The sequence below is a fragment of the Anopheles nili genome, chromosome 2 (assembly GCF_943737925.1).
Source record: "Anopheles nili chromosome 2, idAnoNiliSN_F5_01, whole genome shotgun sequence".
NCBI lineage: Eukaryota > Metazoa > Arthropoda > Insecta > Diptera > Culicidae > Anopheles > Anopheles nili.
The window spans coordinates 36,941,421-36,968,944 of record NC_071291.1 but is presented as its reverse complement, the minus strand read 5'-3'; the positions used below and the strand labels follow the sequence as shown (position 1 = coordinate 36,968,944).

The window sequence follows — 27,524 nt, the reverse complement described above, 5'->3', positions numbered from 1 at the left end:
GGATCTGAACGGACGCGAGGAGTCTCACAGAAGTTCTGTGTAAGGAAAAAAGTTAATTGTCGGTGTGCAAATTAGTATCCAAATCTGTGGCTATTACATAACGTTGTGGCAGAGTTCGAATAAGCATAGAACACAACAGAAAAAGGGATAATACACTACTAGACATGGAGACGGTTGTTAAACAGGAAGTGAATGGCTCTCCGATGCCTCAGCGCCCACAACAGCAGCAGCAGCAGCAGCAACAGCAGCAGCAACAGCAGCAGGCACAGCAGCAACAGCAGCAACATGGCGGCGGTCCTGGTCCTATGCCTGGCAATAATCAAGGTGTTTCTGAACAGCATGGTCCCGGAGCTGCCATTGGCGGTAACAAAAACATGAACAGAAATAACCGCAACAACAGCAAAAATCGAGTCAACATGCCGAATCGCAATCGTGGCCCAGGGGGCAACATTGGCGGTGGTGGCGGTATAGGCAATGTTGGTCCAGGAAACAATCGTCCTGGCAATAACGCCGGAAACCCACAGCAACAAGGCGGAGACGATTGTGGTCCCAATCAGCATCCGAACCGCGGTATGAATCGTGGCAATCGTGGTGGCAATGACGTGAGTATTCTACACGTTAATAGCATTTTTCAAGATGGCGGCTATGAATTGCTGCCTGCACGCGTTTTTATCAATATCAAAATGGCCGCATTTCTTATTTTCTAGGTTAATTTTTTTCTAAATCATCCACTTTTCGACTCTCTATAGCGCTTTCCTTTGCATTATAGTGAACGAATGTCGGATAATTTTTGATTTTTTTATAACATGCCCTTTGAAACAGATTGTTTCTATTTTTGACGCGCATCGGAGTGTAAACATAACCTAGTAAAACTAATTTTCATTGTTTTTTTTGCTCATTTGCAATGCAGATGGATAATAACTTTGGTGATCGTCGTCGCGGTGGAGAGGGTTATTTCATCAACGAAAAGCTTCGTATGCTTGCCGGTCCGCTGCTTGAAATTCCGCCAATCGAGGCACAGGAGGCAAAGTTCTCCGGTCGCAATCGTCTGTATGTGGGCAATTTAACAAACGATGCAACTGAAGAAGAACTGGTGGAAATGTTCAAGTCGTACGGCGAAATCAATGAGGTTTTCATGAATAAGGAGAAGAACTACGCTTTTGTGCGCGTAGACTATTTGTCGAATGCGGAGAACGCCAAGCGGGGACTGGATGGTACCATGCGTAAAAATCGTGTGCTGCGCGTGCGATTCGCTCCAAATGCGACCGCGATTCGTGTGAAGAATCTTACACCGTATGTGACGAATGAGTTGCTATACAAAGCGTTCGAAGTATTTGGACCGCTGGAGCGAGCGGTCGTGCAGGTGGATGAACGAGGCAAACCGACCGGAGAGGGTATTGTTGAATTTAAAAACAAACCAGGCGCCATGGCGTCCATCCGTTACTGTACGGAGAAATGCTATTTCCTGACTGCCTCCCTGCGTCCGGTGATCGTGGAACCATACACGTATCAAGATGATAATGACGGCCTGCCGGAAAAGTCTTTGAACAAGAAGCAGAACGAATTTTTGAAGGCCCGCCAACAAGGCCCGCGGTTTGCCGAGCACGGTTCGTTTGAGTTTGAGTATGGTCAGCGATGGAAGCACATGCACGAGCTGTTTAAACAGAAAGCCGAATCTCTCAAACGCGAAATGATCATGGAAGAGGAGAAACTAGAAGCCCAGATGGAGTTCGCTAAATATGAACAGGAAACTGAGCAGCTTCGAGAACGTATGTAGTGTCATGTATCAATGATTATTTTTAAAGTAAGTAATATGTTGAAACGTTTCTATCATCTTCTATAGAGCTACGGCTGCGTGAGATGGACCGTGATCGCCAGAAAGCCGAATGGGAGATGAAAGAGCGTCAGGCACAAGAGGCCAGGCAACGCAACGACATTCAAATGAAAACCGAAATTGAGGAAATGACAAACAGAATTAAACGTTCGGACGAGGAATTGCATCGTAGACAAAAGGAAAACAACATGTTTATGCAGGTATGTTAGTTTCACTGTTAGTGATTATCGCAGTGTCTGTTAAAGAGAAGAGCATCATTTTATGAGTATTTTGCTTTCATATTAGAACCAGCAGATGAATCTCATCGAGCAACAGCAAATGAACGACATGGGCGGAATGGGTGGTGCCAGCGGAGGAAATGATAATCGTCGTAGCTTCGACATGATGAATCAGCCTGGAAATGGTAACTTCGGAAATATGGTGAGTCAGCAATTTTTTTAATCTTTTTTTTTGTTTTCAACATTGAAATAATGCATATTAGCAATCCCGTTTGTGTCTCAAGTGATCATTTGAAGGAAACAATATCACTGTGGCATTTTTCATCGTGGGGACGATTTCTTGAAAGCTTTTGAAGATCGTTGATCGATGTGGATGTGATTACGCGGCATAGCATGATAAGTCTATGCAATGGTTTCGGACATTGTTTATATTTTCTTATGTTTGCAACGTTTATCGACTGTTTAATATGATGGTGAATTATATGATGGTGTTAATGGGGTTGATAGTTTATATGTTTAAAAGCAAATGGTGAATACTTCAATCATCGAAGCATTTTTATCCATGTTCGGGGTACAGCTACAATGTTCGGGGTACCAAAGCAATCAGGTGTATGTTAACTTGGTTGATGGATGGAGTACAATGGGTCGTGGGATTGATACGTAAATAAGACATGCTACAATGTTCTTTGCATTGATGAACGTATTGATGGCATAGTGAATATAATTTAACTAGCAAAAAATTGCATTCAAAACAATATTTTTGTAATGAAGTGGTATGTTTTAACTTTTTGACAGTAAGTATTATTACTACTACTGTGCAGATGTTAATTCAATCGCAAAATGCAGAAGTCGATCACAATGCACTTAAGTTACCATATGAAGCAGAAAGTTGTATTCCGTATATTTTGAGAAGATATTCACTAAAAGATGATCTTGAAGTAAACCTTTTAATCACATGGACATATAATTCACAAGAATTATTGTTTCAGGCTCATACAATAATGTGAATGCGTCTATTTACATTATAGTACGACGTGGCATCCAGAGCGCTAAGAATGATAAAAAAAGGATTTTCTTTCATTATTTTATAAATGAAGTTAATTGATCTTGCTCTTAATTACAGAATATGTTGAAATGAAATCATAAACCATTATGAACTAAAAACATTACACTTCAAAAACTTTAATTTGATCATATTTGTTTTTGCGGTAATGGAAATTTAACATTGTATGGCTCCACTACAAAATGAGTGAAGATTTCAAGATTTTTCTGTATAAACATGTATACGCATGAATCAAATTTTTAGTCATAACATGAACATAGCTTGGGAAATCTGTGTATAAGTTTTGGATAAGTTGTCGAAGGAGTAAAAGGAAAAACTTCGTGTTAATCAATGAATGTGGAATTAGTTTAAGCCTTTTGCTTCAATTTTTGCTAACATGTCATTCTTTGGGTTTGCCTCCCATGCGATTAATCAAATGTTTAGAACAAAAATGAATGTCTTTTAGCTCACAAATAATTATTCATACTAAATACGGCCAGGCCGTTCTTAAATAAATGACAATAACAATAGAACAAAAATGAAACATGATTTTTGGTCATATATTTTATATATAACATGATTTTTTATGGTCAATATATATATATATACATACATATATATATATATATATATATATATATATATATATATATATATATATATATATATATATATATATATATATATATATTCTTTATATTGAAAATATTTCATAATTCTGTTTGATCTGTAGCTCATTTTTTCATCGTATAATGATTATTATTGTACAGAAGATATATTTTATTAATATCACTTTTTACGGTGCAAAATAATTGTGACTTTGCGTCTAAGTGGTCGGATATGTTTTAATATAATAATACACACAAACTTATGTTGACATGCGGTTTGTTTCGTTAGAGGATGTTGATTGTCGCTCTACCCTTTTTGATTTTAATAACAGCTTAGACGCAAATCTCCGTCATAAATATAGTGATAGACAAACCTTCAGATAGAACTACAGAATTCTAGAAAGGTTTACAATTCAACTTCAAAAATTTTATTTATCTGTTATCTACGATAAACAAATTAATCATTTAACATATTTTGTTTGTTATCTTACTGCTTATGGTTTAGTTTTAACTAAATCATGCGTCAATCAATTGAAATAAAATTTAAATTTTAAATAAATTATTTAAATAATATTGAATAACGAACTAATTAAATTGATCATTTTTGCAGTCATATGAGTTTTATTGATAATAGGGTATATGGCCGGTAATATAATATAAAGAAAATTAGTCTTTTATGCAAGGATGCAATTTGTTTCCTGATAAAATGAGTAAATTAAAAGGCTTTTGGTTGCCTACTGAATTTTTGGACAAGAAAAACAAGAATATAGAACAATGTTAGAAATATGTCCCAATTGTCTCGCAATTACATATGAAAGATTTATTGCGTGTAAAAAATATTTAATTTATTTAAACAAGAGACAATGGTCGGATTATAATAGAATTTATTAGTCGGAATTTAATATAATTTATTAGAAAATTAGTCTTTTATGCAAGGATACAATTTGTTTCCTGATAAAAAGAGTAAAATTTAAAAAGTATTGATAATCAACTGGATTTTTGAACATGAGTAACAAAAATATGGTAACATGTTATAAGTATGTTCAAATTGTCTCGTAATGCCATATGAAAGATTTAATGACGAGTAAAATATACTTGATTTATTGAAACAATCAGATAATTGTGCTGAAATATTATTAACAAATGAAGCACTTCTGTATATTTTATTTACTAGTTTTCTACTAGTTTTACCGCTAATTCTTGGAGAAATTATCATCATCATCAACACCATATTTGCCATATTCGTTGCAAACATAATTATATTTTAATGTTCCTCTTTTAATATTTTTTATCGTCGAATTAAAAAAAATCGTTTACTTCTGTCGTGCATTTTCCAAATGGGTTTTCCAGCTCAGTATACAGTACGAAAATATTGGCTCAGTTGTTATCCATGTGTTTTTACGTGTTTGTGCGAAATTTATATATCATGCTATAAGCACATATCAGTGTATGTAATATCTGATGCACTTATTTCAACAGTTTCTTGCTGAGATGATTCTGATCTGTTGTATAAAAGTGTAATAAGAGTGTGAACTACAATTTATCCATTGGGTTTATTCAATAAAATTTGGTTCTCGGGATTTCTTATGACATTGGGTGAGGGAAAATTAAGGCTTGATTTTATTATCATCGCGATCATAAATGTAACTTATGATTTTTAAACATAAAGCATATACGCATTTTTCTAGTTCCAGATATTATGTTTGGTGCCATATATATGTATATTAATTAATGAACGTTATAATCAAATTGATCGACACTGATTGTTTTAACACCAATGTCATTCAATTCTTAATCAGAATCCGTCATGACTAAGCTTTGGTTCTCTTTGTTGTTTAAACATTGCCATATATACTGTTTGGCATTTTTAGTGCATGATGAAAATTTTATTTTTTCATTTCATGCAATTATTTTGTCATTGTCGTTTAAATCAGCCATTTTGAAAAAAGCTTTCATGAGCGAAAAGATTTGAAAAATTCTAATTTTATGTCTTGATTTTATTAGGTATTTTCATTACCATATGTTTCTATTAATAACTTGCTTATTTTTAACCTAAGTTATTAATGACGAAATTGAAAAACGAGACAAACGTTTTGATTGATTGACTACGAGTAGGAAAACATATGCTAAACAACCGTAACTAATTAATCGCTATTGGTATACTTTTTAAATTAAGTGGTTATTGATAAGATATTTTGAGACAATTTTCGACACGTTCTTCTAAAATTGGCTATTAGATCACAAAATATAATTTTGATTATTTCACATGAGAGATTAATTGGTTATATCGCTCTAAAATGACTAGTCGACAGTATGCTTCCGTTATTGTAACATACAGTGAATAAGTGCAACCTTAAAGTTGATCATTAAAAAATGTGCAGAAAATAATACAAAAATTTCAATATCTAGTTAGGTTGCTAAAAAAATAATGGCTAAAAATTAAATCGTCGGTTTTGCAAAAGCCAATTCGATTAACAAAACCTTTGTTGTTGGATTACAACTATTCTGTCTTATTATTGTATGTTTTTAACTTTTATACTCTTTGTAAGGAATTTTAAAGGGAAATTGAATCTATGTATCGTAGAAAAATATTCTATAAAAAATTAAATATGCAAGCCCAAATTTCAAAGAAAGTTTTACAGAGAAGCTTTATGCCGGTCATTTCAGATACTCTTTGATATTTCAAACGCTATAACAAATCCTAATGCCTTTGAAAAAAAATCGTTAGCCGGAAAATAAAAGAATATCAATCAATTTTTTTTTTCTTACAAATCGTACAAAATTGGAATAAATTTATATGTGAAGATATAATGAGGTGCATCTTTATATAAAATAAAAAAGATATTATGTTTCATTTTATGATTATAACTTATCTCATAACGTTTTAAAAAGCGTGCATCGTTGAATTCAGTAAACCATGCAATATAATCTATGCATCTGTTTCACAATATTGTGTATGACCATTATGTTGGTATTCATTCGTCTCTATTGTTTAACCTTTTCGGAGCATATATTTTCGGGGCATATTCCGTAAAACACATATTTAGATTGGCCAATATTTTCGTATCTTTCTCTACATATGTGGATCTTTCGTAATTCGAATGTTTTGTCATAAAACATTCTAAAATAATCCGCTGAATTCTATTTCTTTCTTCTTAACCTGTTAGAATCGTATTAAACTCAATTTTGATCCCACCAGTAGCTGCAAGGTATTTCAGGACGTTTGTTTCGTTTTTTTATATTTTTTCTTTCCTTTTTTCTCTATACACTGTTAAACGAATGAAACGTTATTCAGCGTTCAACGCTTGTTCTTCCGTCACGTTCCTTCCCATCCGTTTTGCGATATTGAAATCCCATTAACCAAGCTCCTAATTTTGTTCAAATCAATAAATTATTATGATCCTGCCATACAGGAACCAACAGTCAGAGATTACGATCACGGTCAAAACCGTCCGTCTCGGTTTGACGATGGACCACAACCGCAGCAGCAACAGCAACAAATGCATCAGCAACAGCAGCAACAACAGCAGCAGCAGCAGCGTGGAAATAATTTTGGAGGCAATCGTAACAATTGGATGAATAATACGCCCGACCGTCGTAATAACAATGACGATTTCCAAAATAAGCGAAGACGTTTCTAAGAAGGAATCAATGAAGACAAAAACCTTTGAATGCGGTTTTGAAAGCCCAGCTCCGTTTTCCCAGGTTGTAGGAACACTTCGCCACTGTCTCTTAGGCTGGTTGCTTCATGAGGTGGAGATTGGTTTAGGGGCGTGTCTCGATTGTTTCCAGCATACCTGGTATAGTCTTCGACAGATGTGTTGCATTCGTTGAAGAAATTAGCTAATTAACGCATGAAAATGATACTTTTTTATCATAGACGTCACCACCGTTATCATATTGACGCAGTACTTTCCGAAGAAAAGAAGTAAATGCTCTTTATAATTTTATTTTACGTCCAAGGCACGTATTCTAGAAATGATTATGGCATTTTCTTTTGAGTACTTCGATGTACTGTTTCATTGCTATTTATACCTTTCTGAACACAACTGCGGTCATTTATTTCTTCAACCTGTTCTTAACCTTGCAACATTTGTTTACATGAATGTTAGATGCTTTGCCCTCTTTTGAATCGATGTGGGAAAGTACATAAACTCTATCATGTACACTGTTACATCCTCCTCAAAAGATGGTTGGAAAACAGGTATGTGAAAAGCGAGTAAGACACATAGGGGAGTGTCTGTGAAACAAATTAGTGACGTAAGATAATTCTGCTGTAGGATTATGTCTCGCTGGAAAATTGTCATTTGTATGACCATTTTAAAATAATATCTCATTAATATGAACTATGCAACAAGAAAATTATACACTTGGCAACAACAAGCGAATATTTTTACAAGAGAATCAACAAATTTAAGTTGCAAATGGCAAATGGACAGTCGTTTGGAGGCGCAAAGTCCTTCCATATTTATACATATTCATTCAATTTGTTCAAACTACCGTAATATAAAAACATGTTAACTACAAACATCATGGCAGCGATTCATAAAACATGAAAGTAGTACCATACAGAATGGTGTTTTTTGTGTTGGCACGAATCGCATACTGTTAAGGAACCTAATCAACTCCCATGAAAATAGGAGAATTACTACTTGCAAAAATTTTAATTATGCAAAACATAGCTATATACAGAACGTATGACTATTGTTTTCCTTATTTTTTGCATTAAATTGTTTATGAACGATTATCTTCAGCGTATGCACGGTTTTACCGTCATTGACAATTACGGGAGAATATTAGGCGTATTTTAAAGGAAAGGAGCAATTTAATTTTAATTGACTACAAAGCTGTAACAAATGATCATTTGGTCTTTCGTAGTTTATTTCGATAGTGTGCGGATTAAAATAATCAATAGTTCTAAAACAAATTACATATGCTACACAATTGATACAATATAAAAATATTCTACTAAGATGAAATGTAATTCTTTCCATCATTAAATAGTTAAAATTTATCTTCGATTAGACCGTTGTTCAATTGGTATTACATTATCTCGTAGTGCAATGAGGAATGATATTTTATCTGAAATTTATTATTTAACATCTCGTTTCTATTTCTAATTTTGCATTCTTCGTCTAATAGCTTCTGCTCTCATATGGTTCATATTTTTTTTCGCACTTCCTGCTGCAAGGTAGAGAAAACAGTTAAATTAGTGTTTTGTATGTGTGTGATTTATAGTCAAACATTTTGAGTTTTTTTATATAATTTGATTTTTCAGTTTATTTTATCGTCTTGGTTTGGCTGATCTACTAAATTTGTCGTATTTTAGACATACGAAAATTATCTTTCATAATTTATATTGCTATTCAGACTTGCGTTAGAAGATCATTTTGTCAATATTAATGTTTATATTGTATATTGAACAGTTAATTTAAATTTAAAAATACCGAAATATTGAAGAACATTTGTTGATTCCGATAATCATTGTCTTTCAAACAACGAGTAAAACAAAGATGCTAACCTGTTTCGTAGAATATCTTTTCATATTATCGTTTGTTATTTTAATGGTATATTGATTTTTTTTAGTATTCATTTGAATTTTGGTATTTATTTGAAACTCTTCTAACATAAATTGAAACGATTTCACCTAAATTTTCTCTAAAACATTGTCAACAATTATTCACAAACGTTTCGGTAGTTTTTCGCAATGCGAATGAAATATTGCAAGGTGGCTTTGTCTTAAAATAATCTGCAGGATATGCGCTTGCGTGCGTGTGTTTGTTAATATGATTTGTTCAGTAGTTTTGTGCAATTTTGTTTCGACCGGGAAGTAAGTCCGCTTCTGTTTCGTGGGTAAACTATACGCCGATCTCGACGAAAATGTGTATCGTGTGAAAAATACTGCAGTGGCAAATCTAATTTGAAACGATGGTGGTTCGTTCGTTTGTTCTTCATAACCTTCTGGGTGAAATCAACGTTAAGAAATTTGAAATTCTATAACAACACGTCATATAATCAGTCCTCCAAGGATTCGGTGCTCCAGTTCAATTGAACATATAATACACAAAAACCTTCTATGCTGAGTGCGCGATCTACACAACATCAGTATTTCGTCGCGGCTATAAATGGTGCATCCAACATAGAGAGTCATCTTTATGCTTGACGGCATGATGATAATCGTCACTCATGTCTTCTTTCATCTCGCCGCTGGTGCGGGTGCGAGCACGTAGGTTTACATAGGTAATATTTTACATTCATAGTTTATGCACAAATATCAAATGTTTCTTACATTACTTTTAAGCTTATCATAAGGTATACAATCTTCTTTCTTCATCGAGTATAGTTATGGGTAGGGGATGCGTATTTGAAACTGCAGAAATATGTGACAACAAGAGTACAAGTTCCTGTTTATGGTATAAAAGAAATTTGAATCTCCATTAAATAAGATTTCACATAAAACATGGTTAATGTTCGTATTTATGCGAATTTCAGAAAAAATTACTTGCTTATGATTTGTTTCGTAATCATTACCCAAATTTCTAGTATTATTTTTTGATAAAAATTTTTTCCTCGAAATTAGAAATTTAAAACAGTAATAAACTAATTGTAACAATTTTGTTATGGTTGAAATACTACTCGTGAAGTTATAACTGTTACTGAAATCGATAAAATAATGACTTCTATATTAAAATACTTTTACAACTTCCTTCTGAGCTCTCCTCCTTAAAGGTATGCCTATTGTGAGAGCGATTTGAATCACATGCCAATACAAACAAAGTATTGGTTTTTTGAGTATGTTTTATAAGAAACTATAACAAAATAGGTATTAATTTGATCTTTTTGATAAATTTTCAAATGTGATCAAATTTGATTTTGTTTTCACATTTGCTTGAGTAGTATCCTAAGTGTTTTTGATTTTGATTACAGCCACACTTAAATGCGTGTATAAAGCTAACCATTTTATTTTTAGTTAAAAATTATAGAAAACGCCATTTTTTAAATGTTAACTTTACCAGCAAGTAACGGATGAATTTTTGTTTCATTCATACATATTATTAAATGAAGATCAATGTCTGTTGTGCATCATTTGTCTATGGTAATTTTATAAATCACAGGGTCTGTGTACGTATATTGTGATACGATGTTTGAAGTATCTGTGCTTAATAATATTCCTTTTGGTCGGATGAGTACAAGTTTATTACATATAGTACACGTTGCGCTGGTTGAATTCAAAATTATGCATTGATTTTTTCCTGTTATTTTGATATGAAGAATTAAAGCCGAAAAAACTATGAAGTGTTGCACAATAGTTTTAAAAGGTTGGGATATCTATCTATGCTATACTCGCAAATAATCCCTACGAAATAGTGAGCATCACGATCTCCGCTATTACTTTGTTATATATTACTTTCAACTAATATATTTAAACTTATATCAATATTGATATTGAATTAAATTAAATTATTATTTTAGTATCAGTATTATTCCAATGGTGATAGAGTAAATACTAATTAAAGTTTTTTTATTAAAAGAATCTTGATCCTAGTTTATTATAAAGGAAAATGAAATATGATGGATCATAGTAACTTTGGAAGGGTTGCACTGTCAAGTTGTGAAACTTGCATTTATAAATTTATAAGTCACTCACATGTGACGGGGTTCAGTTGAGTGTAGGCAGGCATTTATTTTCAAATTATTAATGTTTATTAGGGTATATGCAATATTTTGAGAATATTGATAATTTATGCTCATTCGCTATTCATATATCATACGCTGCGAATTACAAATACGTTTTATATTCTGTAATCTGTAATTTTCGAGTAGCAGATTCTATTCTATCTATATGTGTAAGTGGAATTTGCGATACAATTCAGTGAATTTCATTAAAAATGAAATCATCCTTCTCCAAATATATCAACCATGATGTAGGCATCGCTCCTTGATGTTAAATCTAAAAGGGTTTATTCACCTTATATCTTTAAATTCATATGCGATTTTGTGATCGCATGATCTCCATCAAATCGAATGTTATAGATATGCATTTGATTGTTATTTTATATAAATGTCTTTTTACCCTATCTTCTGTGACAAGACAAGATTCATTAAACGCGTTAATACTGGGTAGTAACAATTAGAGATTTTTTAAATTTTTATTGTATAAATTTAATATAGTTTCTTTTGATTCCTTTCCATCTTTCATCACACTCCTTCCTGGATTGGATAGTATCAACAAGAATTATTGTCTGAAATGATTAATACGCTCACAATGCAACAAAATAAGGTATGATTCTTCAATAATTTAAAAAACAACAAGTTATCCTAACTTATTTATTTTTTAGAATCCAAATAAAAAGGGCAATAACAAAATAATGCATAAGCCAACGAATCGAAAGTAAGTTTGTTCGCCACGTTTGTGAATTACTATTTAATCATTTCGCTTTTATTTCTAGGGCTCCTGAAAAATGAGTTATATGGGGCCACGGATGCTGTATGAAGTCTTTTATGATGAAATATCGCATGTATCCGTTGGATGATATATTCAAAGTAAGTATTAATATTTGAATGTTTTAAAAATATGTATTGATTTGATGAAACTATTGGTCCGTGTTTATGATTTTACTTGATTATTAAATTACGATTCAATTCTGACAAAAAATAGTATCATTGTGAATTCTAATCAATTCTTAACATTATTTTTTAATTTGCAATTTCCATTTGTAGTTTCATATTTCAGAAACAATTTGTATAGGAAAGCGTTGAAACAGCCTGGGAACTACTCAATTATCTGAGACGTTGAGAAGGTAGGTTAAAAAAGATAGTTACACAAACTTATTAAATCTTTCGAACTAACTAATGATGAATATAAATTGGTCTGTGTTTATGAATTAATTTGATTTATACTCGAATTCAATACATCTGATATTGTTCATCATAATAATTGTATTGATCGCAAATAATAAAAAAATGCACTTACACATCTATGTTTTATCTATTTTTTCAGTATCTGATCAACAGTTTCTAAGAACGATTACATTGTTTTCTGAATACCAGAACACGGGTGTCAACGTACTTCCTCATATACCATAAAGTTCTGAAGTAAGTAAACTAGAAGTAAAAATGAGTTAATGATCCACAAATGTCCCATGATCCGGATGATAGTTATTACCGTTTGATTTTAAATGATGAATTTAAAAGGCTGCAATTGACTACGGTCATTTGTTCTGACTCATGTGACAATATTTTCCTACTAATGATCTGATGTAATTAGCAAATTATGTTTGAATGATTTTAACATGAAATTTCCAACTTTTGTAGATGTGTGTGAAATATATTCACAAATCCTAAAGCTGCCTTTAATCCATGAAGGAAGAGCATCTCGTTTGATGAAAGACGATTGACCAAAGATTCTCACTTCTGCTCATCTTGGCTACAGGTAAGACAAAGTAGAAAAAAGAGTGATAATTGTCTATTGAACTGTCTTTTCAATTTACATTGGCACATGATTGTGATGATACAAATTACCGTTTGATATAAATGATGAATTTAAAAGGCTGCAATTGACTACGGTCATTTGTTCTGACGCATGTGACAATTTTTTCCGACGGATGATCTGATGTAATTAGCAAATTATGTTTGAATGATTTTAACATGAAATTTCGAACTTTTGTAGATGTGTGTGAAATATATTCACAACTCCTAAAGCTGCCTTTAATCCATGAAGGAAGAGCATCTCGATTGATGAAAGACGATCGACCAAAGATTCTCACTGCTGCTCATCTTGGCTACAGGTAAGACAAAGTAGAAAAAAGAGTGATAATTGTCTATTGAACTGTCTTTTCAATTTACATTGGCACATGATTGTGATGATACAAATTACCGTTTGATATAAATGATGAATTTAAAAGGCTGCAATTGACTACGGTCATTTGTTCTGACGCATGTGACAATTTTTTATCCGATTATTAACGAAAGTAACATTATCTTTTAATAAAACTAACGTATCTTTGAATGATATGATATGAACTTGTAGTAAAATAATTTCAATCTTATTTACACTTTCATTGTGCAGATTCCTTGGTAAATGAGCTTCTTGGTTAACTAAAGTTTGAGAGAATCTGTGTAAAGCCATTGAACAGGAGAAAAATATGGTCGAGTTCTGAGAATCTTATGTGCCTTTCTGTTGTTGAAATCTTTTAAGTAAGTATAATTGAATGACTAACAAAACTTATTGATTTGATGAAACCATTGGTCCGTGTTTATGATTTTACTTGATTATTACATTACGATTCAATTCTGACAAAAAATAATATCATTGTGAATTCTAATCAATTCTTAACATTATTTTTTAATTTGCAATTTCTATTTGTAGTTTCATATTTCAGAAACAATTTCTATATGAAAGCGTTGAAACAGCCTGGGAACTACTCAATTATCTGAGACGTTGAGAAGGTAGGTTAAAAAAATAGTTACACAAACTTATGAAATCTTTCAAACTAACTAATGATGAATATAAATTGGTCTGTGTTTATGAACTAATTTGATTTATACTCGAATTCAATACATCTGATATTGTTCATTATAATAATTATATTGATCGCAAATAATAAAAATATGCACTTACACATCTATGTGTTATCTATTTTTTCAGTATCTGATCAACAGTTTCTAAGAACGATTACATTGTTTTCTGAATACCAGAACACGGGTGTCAATTTCAACGTATTTTCTATACAACAGATATCCTAAAGTAAGTGTGACTTAGAGGTGAAGATTAATTTATGATCCACAAATGTCCCATGATTTCGATTATAGAAATTCGGAAATTATTTTTGAATGATTCTAACATGAAATACCGTTCTTCTGCAGATGTATGTGATATATGTTCACTAATGCTAAAGCTGCTTTCATTCTATGAAAGAAGAGCATTTCGATTGATGGAAGGTAGACGACCGAGAAAAAAATTGTCTGCGTACCTTAGCTAGGCTACAGGTAGGATAAAGATGAATAATTAGTGTTAATTGGTTGTTGAATGAATTGTCTTCTATTTATATTGGCACATGATTGTGATGATACAAATTACCGTTTGATATAAATGATGAATTTAAAAGGCTGCAATTGACTACGGTCATTTGATCTGATGCATGTGACAATATTTTGCGGTTGTTAATTTAATAAAATCAATCGTTGATGCTCGAATAACTATAAATTTTGCTCTTTTGCAGGAATATAACATTTGGATCGAGACTTGTGGAGTTAAACTAAGGAATTATGCTCAATTGACCAATTGGAAAAGGTATGTAATTTTCAATAGATCTAAATGAATGAATGTCAATTTTACGTTATCAACGGTAATTCGATGATGAAATAAATCAAATACTAGTCTTCTTTTCCCAACTGAATGTACTATGATTCGATTTTATATTAAATTCTGATACGCATAGTAATCTAGTTTGTATATTACAACTTTTTTAACATATTCAGTAAACTTTATCAAAGCTATTTTCATTTTACAGACCATGAATTTGAAATATTGTCTATGTAGAGCAACACCTTTGAAATTCTTCATACTGCAAACATTCAAGGGACGGACTACAAGTATGGTCATCACCCTGTATCAGGTACGTTGTGTTGAGTAAATCAAAATAAGAATTAGTCAGCGCAATGCCGTGTATGATGAAATTTTGTTTTTATTGTCTTCTTTTCCCGTCTGAAATATCGGTGACTGAGACGATTGAATTCTGATACGCGGCATAACTGTAACTTGCTTACATGCCTGATGATTGTCATTTTTTGATTGAATTTTACAAAATAACTTAGTTTTTATTTTAAATTTATTTTCAGAACATGAATTCATTTTCGTTTTGGTAACCACAACAAAATCTGCAAGGTTATAATATTGAAATGAAGCGAAATAATTCTAATAATAATAAAGAAAATATGTAAACATAATAGTGAAGAAAATATAGTTGAAAATCTTGAGTAAATAATGAAAAACTTGAGTCAATAATGAAAAACTTGAGTCAATAATGAAAAATTGAATTCGAAAGAAACACGATACAGTGTCCACAATCCCCCCCCCCTCTCTCTCTCTCTCTCTCTCTCTCTCTCTCTCAGAAAGTCGAAAAGCAGGTAGTCGGCCTAACCTTCAGCGTATGATGTGCTAAATTTACCAATGGTGCTGTTTTTGCTTTTCTTTCAACTTTTTCTTAGCGTGTTTTGATACTGGTTGCGGGTTAGTGAAGCAAGCGGGTACTATTACTTGCGCTGAATTGGCACTTGAACTACGTATAGCACTACTCATTGAGTTCATACGAGGATCCCGTTGTATCGCATACTGCTGAGGTGGTTGCGGGTCCAATACAGGCAACCGTGCCATAGGGGTTGAACCATAGGCTTGATGTTGCTGGGTTCTCACTTGCGCCAAGAGTTTTTGGGCGTTTTGTTGTATGACCGGACTCATAATGGTCGTCGCCGTCGGGTCCCACCGCAATGCATGTTCGATACTTTCCAACGATCCAGACAACTGGCGGGCTCTGATGAAATGCACGATTACTTGAATCGTCTCGGCCTGGAGAGGAGTAAAATGTTCCAGCGAGATGAACGGGGCAGTTGGTGGCAGACCATCTGTTTGAACGTTCGCATCCGTACGAGCGGGACTCGGTCTTGTTTGCGTGATTCTAGAAACAAACGTTTTCTTTGCTTTCGCAATGCATCCCATGCAGGCGTATCCCTCCGTTTGTACGGCCCTTTCAATCATGTGTCGTACTTTTTTACTCCCAGGCTTCGGAGGCAGCGTGGTAATGGCTTGGATGCGAGAAAATGAACCACGTGAAGTATTTGCACCATCATTTGCGGCGGTTCGATAGACGATTTGTTCAAGTTGTTGCGATAGGACTCCCTCATCCAGACCGAGCTTGTAAATCATGTCCTTCAATTTACTGTTAACATTTCGAAATGGTTGGCATCGTTGGACTTCCTTCGAGTGGGACGTGAAGCTGTATAACACATTCTCCGAATTCCAGATTAACGGTGAACGATGGATTTCTTCGTTCTTCTTTTCATCGTAGTATGTAGGCGGCACATACAAGAACCGTGCTGATGGTTTCTTCGCATCTTGCTCTTGCAGGACTAGGATAGCTTCGTTTATGCGCTTCGACACTGTGGGCGAAAAATAACACTATGAATATAAAAACAGTTTAAATCTTAGCTCATGGCGTGGAAACAAGTACCATTTGGGATGATCGAAGTCGATTGCTGCGCTGATGATGGCTTCAATGCAAGAAAATCGCTGAAGTTCAATTTGCCTTCCAAAAATAGCTACAAGATATCATGATAAGAGCTCTAGGATTACTAGAAGAACAATATTTAATGAAACATTTTCTTACTTCTGTGGAAACGTCATACTTGGAGCATACATCTTCTGCGAGTTGGACTGACGAATCCATTGAAATAATTTCGGGAGGAGTTCGATTAGGCGTTAATGTCTTTGGCAATGTACGGTTGCTAGTTAAATGTTGAATATGGGCCTCTTTGGTCGTGGAAGAAATCGATGCGTTATTAACTAAGGCCAATGTTGGGTTCATTACTTGCATTATCGTGGCCACCATGGTCTTTATCATTGTCGTTTCATCCGTCCTGCGGCTACGACGGGTACGGGATCTTTGCCGGGATCCGTCACGAGAATCACGTGAGCTTTGAGAGTGCGATCGCTCTGAATTTCGAGAAGATGATCGCGAACGAGAATAGGATCTGCTTCGGCGGCGACTTCTGGCAGGGCTCCGCCGTCTACGTCGTCGAGGCGGGCTTCTTGAACGACTACGCGAATAACGTCTAGAATGCCGGGTACGCGAACGTTCACGAGAACGTTCCCGTTTTTCGGAGACATTGCGCGTTGTAGTTAAGCTTGTTGCCACCGCCCTCGAGTACATTTCGCTATCCATCTCTCCAGCTTGTGTGCCTTTTTGTGTGCCCGTTCGACATTCGATGTTATTTGCAGCCGGTAGAGAGCCGGAATACTGAGAATACGTCCCTAAAGTCTTACTCGGACCAGGACGCTCATCTCGTACGAAAGCATGCTCAACATGTTGGATCTGCTTGGGTGCACCGGTAACAAAAGAGGGTCTGTCCGTTGGTTCCTCTGCCGCGACACTTACAAGCGTCTCTGGCTCTGCCGTTTGCTGGATGTTCCATGCGTCGTTGAACTTTTTCACCTGTAGCGCGTTTCGTTGCTGCTGTTCTTTTCGCAATTGAGTAATGACAGACATTTTGGGCTTTAAATCATCTTTGTCGATCAAGCGGTCGATTCTTTCCTCAATTTCTTGTAGAAAATCACTTCCGATTCCATCGTCCACGCTTTCATTCACTGTGCTATTCATGGCCGTATGATTCGCGGTATAACATGTAACTTGCGCTAAAACAGAGAATGATGAACATCTGACAGAAACGCACAGGTTGCTATTGTGTCATTTCTTTTGACAACAGCTTCAAGTTAACAGTTGGATGAACAGGTTAAATCTCAAGAAAAAAAAAAGCTTCAAATTAACAGTTGCAGGTTAAATCTCAGCAAAAACAAACAGCTAATTTAAATACCAAAGTTAAAAAAGTATTACCTCATATGTGCATATTTTCTTTTAAGCCTGACCGTACTTTTATACAACAATATGTATTAAAATGTTTCTGCTATGGTTGAAAACATATGTTGACAGCTGATGTTTGTTTTGATCGCGTGACAGAAAAAGCGAAGAACGAACCAAGCAGCAGCGGTACAAAGATTCTCGCAACGGAAGCGGCGGGATAGTGAAAATCGGATATGGATAGCTGTTGATGGCTGTTCAATTGAAATAAACCCCCACAATTGCTCTGGCTCGGACGTGTGTGCAGTGTGTTTGAAGAATCAGAATTATTGCATGAGGTAATATTGTCGCTGTGTTTGCAGTGCTGGCTGCATCGTGCAGCAAGTGAAGTTCGATTTCATTTCGTACCTATTGGCGGAAATACCAGACATCGCTTTACTGCTGCGTAGTAGGCCCCAGTTCGACTGAGCTCGTGTTCTATTTGTTAGGGGTAAAATTCGAAAAGATCTCGTCTGAATTTCGGTGTGCTATTTCGTTCACCATCGTGGAACAAAATGTACTCTCGCTACGAGTTGTGGGCGAAGCTTTATAAACAACTTTTGCACCAGCTCCAGGAATGCAGCTGCATTACGCAAAGCCTGCATCCAGCTTCTTTAAATTGTGCAGCAGCTCGTTCGATGCACGACGGTGGCAGCGACGGTTGGAACGTGTGCCGCAACGCTCTGCTTCACGAATACCGGAACCATAGACAGCAGCTTGCCAAGCGCGAACAGATGGAGCTGGCCCGGGAGTTGATTGCCGCTCGGGAGATCGCTCAGCATTGTCGTAGCAACAATCGTGCATACAGCGAGCTGCGGAAGCTGGAATCCACCGTTGGCCGGCCGTTGTCATTTGTCCAGCGCATTTTTCTCGAACACCGCTACATCTTTGAGGCAATCGCGAAGCACATTCGAACGGCCGAGCTGCTCACTGACGTGCGCGTCAACCCGATGCTGGATCAGCTAACCCTCGGTAAAAGTAACCTGCGACCTGAAACGTTGCGCCAGCTGACCGAGTACGTGCTGGAGAGCGAATACTGCGGCCATGTGCACATCTACACCGATGCATCGAAGTCACCGGATGGGCGGTGCGGCATCGGCGTCTACGATGAAACGAACGATACACGGATTGCAGTACAGCTGAAGCTCGACACCAGCATCATGACGGCGGAGACGCTGGCGATCAAGGTTGCCATGCAGCACATTGCCGAGCGCAGCATACACCGCGCCGTACTGCTCACCGATAGCCAGGCGGCTTGCGCGTTTCTGAAGAAGAACCGCAACACGCGTTTCCGCAACTCGGTCGCGCACGAAATCCTTGCGCTAGCACGCACGTTTCGCGTCACCATCCAGTGGATCCCAGGCCACGTTGAGGTGAGCGGAAATCAAATCGCGGACGAGCTATCCCGAGCAGCGCTGGCAAGTGGGACGGAACGCGTGGAGAACGATATCTTTGTTCACGACGCCATCAGCTATTTTGAGGAGCTGCGAGCGTCGAAAATCAACAAGTGGTACCAGGAGTACGTTCGTTTGAAAGGCAAATCGTTGAAACAGCTGTGCAGCGAGGAGGACGGCGTATCCGCGTACTATGCGCTGTGAAATGTTTCCTTTTTTTCATCTGTAGAGACGTGTAGACTAGTAGGAGCTCTCTTTTTTATCCTAAATCAAATTTTGCTCGCTGGCGAGCACTACCGCTTAGTATCGGCCATTTCGCGAAACAAGACAGTATTTTAAAATTATCATACCGCACGAATTGGGACGCTTCGTGTGAGTGAACCCACGCTGGACCAGGTTGGAGGTGAGAGATGGGATGGTAGTTTTGAAATCGCTTCCTTTCGCAGATCCTTCCTTACTTTTATTTTGTGTGTTTCATTTTTATACTTTCAAAATTTACCTCCCATCACGCGTTGCTCACTTTTTGTTCACCACTTTTGGTTTTACAGTAGATATACAGTACAGATACAGTAGTACCGTAGATTGTTGCGTTCAATTGTATTTTGGTCCATTTCCTTAACCACCTTCTCCATGGAGCCCTCCATCGCCATTCATGATGTAGCACACTTTCGCTTTCGAACGTTCTCCGTCTGGAGCATCCATTTTTTGTCATTGTATGCCTGATCGACGTTTTCTGATGATTGGTAATTTATTCCGATTAAGTCAATTGATGCGAACCGGTTAACTGTGCATGTTTCGGAATGTTGGAAGATGTTCGAGGCCGTCGTTTATGCTACACCCTTGCGGGCTTGTTTGGAGCTGTGCTGTATTGCTGGTGCGCTAAGCCAAGCGTCATTGGGGTGCTGGTGTTCGTTGCGCCTTCGATAGTAACGCCCAGTGGTTATCAGACATGTTTTCCCCTCCTCTGGTCAGGCTATTCCTGGCGAGAAATGCGCGATAACGTACGCCTCGGCTACCAACGCCCTGGACCAACGGGGGTCTGCGGGACTTGCCATGCTGCGTATGTGCGCGTATGTTTAATAGAACGAATTAGCATGCCACTTCTATCAGTTGGACGTTGTCGGACCTGCTAGACGGTCACTGTTTCGGTGGGCTGCCGTGTGCCGTCCTCCGGTCAAAATTTGCTAGGTAAGGTGTCTGCTCTTCTCTTTTCTTTTCGTCGTAGTGTTACTTCGCGCGGTCGATCCGGAGCGCTTAAAAATCCGGCGGGAGTGTGAGAATAAGAAGAGGTGCCATCGGCAATCTGAGTTTGATGATAAGGGCACCCTTTGGATGGTGAAGTCGCGAACAACGATCACACACTCACGCATTGACGTGAAAGTGATCGTCCAGATACACATCGATCCTAGCGCACCGAATTGGTCCCGACTTCCTGCCCGGGCAGAAGTGGCAGTCAACCACTTGAGGCAACCAGCGCGGGTCGGCCGTGCTGACCGCGACGAAGGCTCGAGTTTATCATGGGCCCACCCTCTGTCCCCTTCCCAAATCCTGCTATTGTGTGTCAGCCTTCCCCAAAAGCTGGTCTTTAGGTTCCGGAACGCAGTATATAAACCAAGCAGTTCGAACGGTCTGTCTCAAGCCATTGCGTTGCCCCGGGACGGTCGCAATAATCGGACGACCGACGTGTTGGTGGACCTGGCAGTTATCGCTCAAACAGCGAACCGTAGTGTGTGCGTTCGTTCGTATTGTGTTGACCGGTGAGACGCTGAGTAGTAGAGCGCAAGTGTTTGGCATCGTGCTAGCGTTTTTCGTAAGCAGCCAAACGGTTTTTCCCTTCCATCACCGAAACTGTTCCGGAACTACGTCCTACCTTCGCCAAGTTTGCATATTGTTTTCTTCTTTTGCCCGGCCTGGTAGGCAAGCGGGCGTAGATCGGGGACCGAACGAGGTGGTTTTTATTTATCGGTTGTTCTATTTTCATCCTAGGTTTTACATTCTAGTCCCCTTGTTTGTGTCTATTAATGGCGGGCAATTGGTGCTCATTTGCCGTGCTACCTTCCTCATTCAGCTTATTTATACAAGTTACGCGTTTGAATCTGTGTTTTGCAGCAGCTCAAACGGCATCATCCGCTCCTGCTGGTGTTACTTCCGATGCGCCACGCTCGACGGAACGGAGACGTCCAGGCTGTGGCAGAGCATACATTCAGCGCGGTTGCAGGCTACTAGCAGGGACCGGGTGCTGATAAACGTATAGACACCGCCACTATCTGAAAGCGCGCAAAAGATGGACGTCGTATACACCTCGGACAGCTGCGACAGTGATTCGCGCGAGCAGAAAACGGTTGATCTGGGCCATTCGAACAAACGGCACCTGGACGACGACCTGCTGCGCGTCTCAAAGTCGAAAAAGCTGGCGGAAGATATCGAAACGGTGCTGCTCAACCACAACAAGCTGATAAGGGTGCCGCTTTCGCTAGCCGACTTCACCAACCTGCGGGTGCTGGATCTGAGCAACAATCGGCTCGAGGAATTGCCGGAGGTGATCACAAACTGCCAGCTGACGACCCTGATCGTGAAGAATAATCTGCTGACGGACAAGTCGCTACCGAAATCGCTGCTCAGCACTGCTGGCAGCGGTCTGAAAGAGCTCAACTTAAGTGGCAACCGGTTCGCGCACTTTCCCGAGCAGGTGATCGAGCTGCGGTCGCTTAAGTATCTGTACCTTGGGGGCAATCAGATCGTCAACGTATCGAAGGACATATGGAAGCTGCAGAAGTAAGTGGAGCATTCGCAATGAATCATCAATGTTTGTTTATTTTAAATGTAAAAGTCTTCCCTGGGGTTGCGTGATTTTACGCGCAAGCCAAATGTTTTCCATTCTGGATGTATACGGCTCTCCATCGCTTGCCAGCTTTGAAAACTTTTTGCGCATATCGCTGCAAAACAAGTATTGAATTCATTTCGCGATTAGATGACCAGCCCAGTTGGGGCTAATCGCCCTGCTCTCCGTGGCTGTTGCTCTTCTTTCTGTTCGTTTCTAGAAGAAGACGCTAACAGCTAAATGGTCTCTTCGGGAGGCGTAGTCCTCCGAGATAACGTGTTGTATAGAATTTTAGAAGTGCGACCTGACGACATTACCTTTATCTTCCATCAAGCAAGCTGGAAGCAAACCAGGAGATAGCAATTGCCTAAAAACCACGAGATACTGGTTTGGCCGTTATCTTGGCTGCTGTACGAACGCTTTAATGCACATACTTTCGCTTATAACATTTAACATAAAAGCTTGTTTATCAAGCTTCTTCTTCGTTGTGCTTATGCGTTGATAAGCGCGAAAAGAGTTAAACATGTGTTTTTGTGCAAGTAATAACGTTTGAAAGCTTGCATAAAAGAAGTTTAAATTGTCTAGTAACCGCTTGAAAAGTACTCACGTTTACAGTACAATTATAGCTTTTTTTTATTTTTAAGATAGAATTATCCACAGTTGAATGCAATAGCACACATGTTTTGTCATGTAATATACAATATTCTTTAAAGTATACTGAGTATTTTGGATGTTAATCTCAGTTATGAATCCTACTGCCCAAATCCTGAAAATAGATCAAATGTATCATTCCTCTGTTCATTAAAACAGTTTTATTGTCTGTCCAAACTAGAGTAAATAAAGCTATAGCTATTTTTTCTATTTTGTTTACTAAGATAAACAGGAATTGAATAATTTTACTGGCTATATCTGCGTATAATCACACAGCTAATTCGGTTTGCTCTTCATTACAGCTTACAGCTGCTCTCGCTCGGAGGAAACTTTATTACTGAGATACCGGAAACAGTCGGGCTGTTGAACCATTTGCATGCGCTCGTCCTCTGTGATAATCTGCTTGAGATGCTGCCCGCGTCTATTGCGCGGCTTGTCAACCTGAAATCACTTCTGCTGCACAAAAACCGGCTAAGACATCTCCCACGGGAAATTATTACGTTGCGGAATCTAACTGAGGTAGGGGACACTGCGATAAACAAGGGTAATACGGGAGGAAGCAAGCGTACGTGTGAAACGTGCGACGATTTGACCTCATTTCAACGCTCCCGAGCGGTACTCGAGAAATTGACCGGTTCAACCGGTAAAGCCGCTCATAATTTGTTGTGATAGTGGAATGGCATTGTATTTATAGTGATTATAAACTTTGTAGCTGTCGGTTGCGACACTGCGAGTAAAAGGGTGCAATAATTACACTGCTTAGGAAGGCTTTGTATTTCCGGTTTTTGATACCCAAGGTGTATTTTTGAAAACTACGGATTTTACTAGCGATTACATTTGCTCTTTTCCATGTTATGCGCACATCTCACAGAAATCTATGTTGTAGCAATTAGCACTAACTCACTTCTGTGCTGTTGACTTCGAATCAAGAGGCTTGTAATCAATAGTCCAATTGAGGCAAAATAAGGGTGCTACGTCATTGCTTGCACAATTTGGCCTTTTTGATCTTGAACAGATGCAAGAAGTGTTATTTGTGATCGCCACCGGTTGACAAAGCACTTGCGCTGCTGATAACACCGATCAGTGCAGGTCGATTAGCCGGCATGGCCCGCACTTTGCCATGACATGCACGTTTAGCGCATCAAAACAAGCTGAAGACATACACGACAACGTTAGTGAACACGCTTGGGCCACGTGACGAAAGTTGACGAGCGTAAATAGCATGCACTGGGAGATCGCTTGTTGCTTTTTTTTTTTGTCTGAAAAACTATATTCTTTGTTCATCTCAATTAGTTATTCATTTTATTTCCATTTGATTGTTCCAGTTGAGCTTGCGCGACAATCCGTTGGTTGTGCGGTTCGTCAAGGATATGACACTGAATCCTCCCAGTCTTTTGGAGCTTGCCGGGCGTACCGTGAAAACTTGTGCCATTCGCTACGGTCCAGATGATCTACCTCGCGCTCTGTCCGAATATTTGCAGACGGCAAATTGCTGCGTTAATCCTAACTGCAAGGGTAAGTGGCAACGCATGATTGCAACGTAATTGAGGGTCAAACATTTGCATGATTGTGTGTAATTTTGTTTATTCGATCATTTTAGGAGTATTTTTCGACAACCGAGTGGAACACATTAAGTTCGTAGATTTTTGCGGCAAGTACCGTATTCCTTTGTTGCAGTATTTGTGCTCCTCAAAGTAAGTGGAAAGAATAATAGGCAGAGCTGCTAGCGGCGAACATAACATTGGATTTTGTTTTATTTTTTAATCGATATGTTTGCAGGTGCGTTGCAGATACGAGTTCATCGGATCCAGGCAGTGAACCAAGCAGTAGTATGATGCGTAAGGTTTTGTTGGGATAACCGTAGGGCGCATTGAAGGCGTTACAAAGGACTACGAGATTCAAACAAATAGCGTGCATAGGACAACTACCAGACAACAGGCATTCGTCATTCAGCCCTATAATCCACCCGTATCTCGTGAAGAGTCGTCATTGATTAGTTGATCTGTCGAATTTTGCACGGTTCAAAAATGCTGCTCTAGTTGTTACTGGTCTATTACTGATAAGAAAGTATCCTCAAGTGATTATGTGTTGCTTAGCAATACGTATCCCTTTTCGATATGTTAAGTTGTGCGGGAGTCGTTGATCAAGAGAGTTCAATTGTTGTTGCGTGGTTAGAGAGGAATAGAGAAAAAAAATCTACGTCTGTTTTTTGTTAAAATCTGCGTAAAAGTTCCATTTTTATAGCAGCAGCTGCAGAAACACCCTTTTATTATGGAGCAGACGGACGGTGACGCCTCTTGGAATATAAATGTGATGTGCTCCAAGAGCAGCTAAAAGGGAAGCAATATTATATACAACAAGATATCTATGCACTCAGCAAGAAATATAAAATCAACAAAAACCAGCTGTGACAAAAGTCTCTATCAGCTATATCACAAACGTGTTATCAGTATTATCAATTGTATTGGTCTCGATAGGGGTTGAAATGTTATATCTACCCACAGAAAATCTCTTTGTTTCCGATGAATGAGTGCGATGGATACGGGATCCGATTGTAAACTGGTTGATGCTGGAATAGTAAATCATCATACGAAATAATAGAACACATGTCAGCTTGCCGTCAGCTGTAAGTTGTACGTGATACGACGCTTGGTTACGTGATTTTGCCTACGATCATCTACTCGATGGCTGATCATTTGTCTGCAATCGGGCCACCGAGATAAGATAAGCTGTGCATTGATTTTGCGTGCAAATGAGATGAAGAAGGTATACGCAAAGAGCGCTTGATTGTACTAGAAAGTATTTTTGGAGTTTATCAACGTTAAAAAACGTTACATTTTGGCGTAAATGGAAAACGTTCAAAATGATTTGCTAATTGTGCTTTGATGACTGCACATTGTAGCTAAATTGTTGTAAAAATTGACGCACTCAAAACTGATGATAATCATTGGACTATTTATATTCTTCGACCGTTCGGCCTTGCTGTAAACGGAAATATTGAACTAAAAATAAGTTTCTTATATTGCACTATTGATTATGTTCGTGAAGATCCGTGATGTAAAGCAGTAATCATTTCAGGAAATGTTTAGTAATGTGTAAGATATTTGATTGAAACAGTAATCGTCTGGAAAATGAGGAAAATTCGATCAAAATCTTTGAATGAAACGTTTCACCAAAGATGCACAAAATCGTTGAAATGTTTCAAATTGCAGCACAGGGTGCCCAACAATGCACCAGTTGAATATTTATTTTGAACGCAAATGCTATGATGAGGAAAAACTAGATTTTGTGGCTACGCATAGTAGTTTTTTAGCTGTGTTTTGTACACCCACAGCTCTTGAATGTTATACGAAAATTCAAAAGTAGTTATCACCATTTAGTGCCCACAGCAGACGCTTAGGGTGAAGGGACTGTGCCCAGCAGTAGAGCATCGCGCTATCTCGTCAAGGGCGACTATCGTGCTCGCTCTGGTGTACGTTTTCTATTGGCTTTTAAACCGAGACACACTCATAGAAGTAGATCTACTACGAACGGTTGCCGCTCTGACGGGCAGGCGCCCTGCGCCCGCACAATACAACGGCATGTCGCGATAGGTGGGTGCTTGTGGTGCGCGCGTGCTGTCATCGTCCGGAGCGTGCTGCGTAGTGTGCGCCTTGTTTACGTTTTTCGGTAGCATTTTTCGCTGATGAACCGGAAAAACGACCCCACGCCGGTTACAGCCAACACAACGAGCCGCCGCTTACAACGGATAGTTTGTCGTTGTAGTTCTTGCAAGTGCTAGTTCATGTATCTGGGGCATCGTCGAAGGTAGCGCGAAGGTGTCCGCTAGTCGATGGAGACGCATGATGGATGCACGTTGAACCATGTGCTGTACCAGTGTTTATCCGTTTGGGAAGTCTCAGCGGTTTTCAGTGGTTTCGGAAGGTAACTATGCCGATGCATTTGGAGTGCGAGCGCTATGCATTTAGCCCATCGTGCAAAAACAATGTCAGTTTGGGCGTGTACGGATGTGTATGTGTGCGGGCAATTGCAGTCGTTCTTTCCTGTGTTTATCGGCATGTGTGGCCAGTGTTTGCTGCATCTACGTTCAACAGGCCGCGGTCGGTTAGTCTAATTCGTGGGTTTAATGACCTTTGTGTGGCAGTGGCTTGGTTTGTGGTGCGTCACAAAACACAAACGCAAAATTATCGGCTTCTCGTTCGGTTTCTAGCGTTGAGAGCGCTCATGGCCTTCTTGGTGTCCTTGGTTGCTGGCTGCATGCCATTGCAAGGCCTTTGAACGGCGGGCCTTTGTTGCTAGAGCGAGTGTGCATGGATTCTGTCTCTTGCGCACACATGGTAGCTG

General features: G+C 38.2%; 3 protein-coding genes and 2 non-coding genes across 8 annotated transcripts; 4 read left to right on the top strand and 1 right to left on the bottom strand.

The window, feature by feature from the left end:
* The first annotated feature begins 13 nt into the window (after positions 1-13).
* On the top strand, positions 14-15,679 carry LOC128721648 (hrp65 protein-like). 2 transcript variants are annotated; one of them, XR_008410780.1, is made up of 18 exons: positions 14-602; positions 911-1,769; positions 1,844-2,034; positions 2,120-2,254; positions 11,927-11,983; positions 12,042-12,094; positions 12,153-12,246; positions 12,424-12,503; positions 12,704-12,798; positions 13,018-13,135; positions 13,373-13,490; positions 13,772-13,899; positions 14,072-14,151; positions 14,351-14,449; positions 14,569-14,691; positions 14,925-14,995; positions 15,216-15,320; positions 15,544-15,679. XR_008410780.1 is itself a non-coding variant. In XM_053815421.1 (5 exons), the coding sequence occupies exons 1-5, from the start codon at positions 165-167 to the stop codon at positions 7,341-7,343; spliced, it is 1,851 nt and encodes a 616-aa protein (XP_053671396.1). In that variant the 5' UTR covers positions 14-164; the 3' UTR covers positions 7,344-8,635. The 2 variants fall into 2 exon arrangements, 1 of the variants encoding a protein (XP_053671396.1); XM_053815421.1 differs by lacking the exons at positions 11,927-11,983; positions 12,042-12,094; positions 12,153-12,246; ... (9 more) ...; positions 15,216-15,320; positions 15,544-15,679 and adding an exon at positions 7,116-8,635.
* LOC128722244 (small nucleolar RNA U18) lies at positions 12,285-12,356 on the top strand. The gene has a single exon (XR_008410800.1). It is a non-coding gene; the product is annotated as a small nucleolar RNA U18 (small nucleolar RNA).
* LOC128722245 (small nucleolar RNA U18) lies at positions 13,933-14,004 on the top strand. Its single transcript, XR_008410801.1, has one exon. It is a non-coding gene; the product is annotated as a small nucleolar RNA U18 (small nucleolar RNA).
* A 189-nt stretch (positions 15,680-15,868) lies between the features above and the next one.
* Positions 15,869-17,966, bottom strand: LOC128722408 (uncharacterized). The gene is made up of 3 exons (XM_053816103.1): positions 17,088-17,966; positions 16,932-17,019; positions 15,869-16,860 (listed from the first exon to the last, which is right to left on the bottom strand). Exons 1-3 carry the CDS (start codon positions 17,964-17,966, stop codon positions 15,869-15,871), a joined length of 1,959 nt encoding a protein of 652 aa, XP_053672078.1.
* Positions 17,967-20,823: 2,857 nt separating this feature from the next.
* LOC128730335 (leucine-rich repeat-containing protein 58) lies at positions 20,824-25,571 on the top strand. Of its 3 annotated transcripts, none has more exons than XM_053823376.1 (6): positions 20,824-20,896; positions 21,818-22,483; positions 23,483-23,699; positions 24,506-24,695; positions 24,781-24,874; positions 24,960-25,571. In XM_053823376.1, the coding sequence occupies exons 2-6, from the start codon at positions 21,993-21,995 to the stop codon at positions 25,036-25,038; spliced, it is 1,071 nt and encodes a 356-aa protein (XP_053679351.1). In that variant the 5' UTR covers positions 20,824-20,896; positions 21,818-21,992; the 3' UTR covers positions 25,039-25,571. The 3 variants fall into 3 exon arrangements, with proteins under 3 accessions (XP_053679351.1, XP_053679353.1, XP_053679352.1); XM_053823378.1 differs by having other exon boundaries at positions 20,828-20,896; positions 21,821-22,483; XM_053823377.1 differs by lacking the exon at positions 20,824-20,896 and adding an exon at positions 21,639-21,656.
* The last annotated feature ends 1,953 nt before the right edge of the window (positions 25,572-27,524 follow it).

Excerpts from the sequence above, each read along its gene's own strand:
- LOC128730335 (XM_053823376.1), top strand. The coding sequence starts at position 21,993 with ATGGACGTCGTATACACCTCGGACAGCTGCGACAGTGATTCGCGCGAG. Across the intron at positions 23,700-24,505 it reads CGTTGCGGAATCTAACTGAG|TTGAGCTTGCGCGACAATCC; the intron begins GTAGGGGACACT and ends TGATTGTTCCAG. Across the intron at positions 24,875-24,959 it reads CAGTATTTGTGCTCCTCAAA|GTGCGTTGCAGATACGAGTT; the intron begins GTAAGTGGAAAG and ends ATATGTTTGCAG.
- LOC128722408 (XM_053816103.1), bottom strand. The coding sequence starts at position 17,966 with ATGTCTGTCATTACTCAATTGCGAAAAGAACAGCAGCAACGAAACGCG. Across the intron at positions 17,020-17,087 it reads AGTATGACGTTTCCACAGAA|CTATTTTTGGAAGGCAAATT; the intron begins GTAAGAAAATGT and ends GATATCTTGTAG. Across the intron at positions 16,861-16,931 it reads GACTTCGATCATCCCAAATG|TGTCGAAGCGCATAAACGAA; the intron begins GTACTTGTTTCC and ends TTTCGCCCACAG.
- LOC128721648 (XM_053815421.1), top strand. The coding sequence starts at position 165 with ATGGAGACGGTTGTTAAACAGGAAGTGAATGGCTCTCCGATGCCTCAG. Across the intron at positions 603-910 it reads GCAATCGTGGTGGCAATGAC|ATGGATAATAACTTTGGTGA; the intron begins GTGAGTATTCTA and ends TTTGCAATGCAG. Across the intron at positions 1,770-1,843 it reads AACTGAGCAGCTTCGAGAAC|AGCTACGGCTGCGTGAGATG; the intron begins GTATGTAGTGTC and ends CATCTTCTATAG.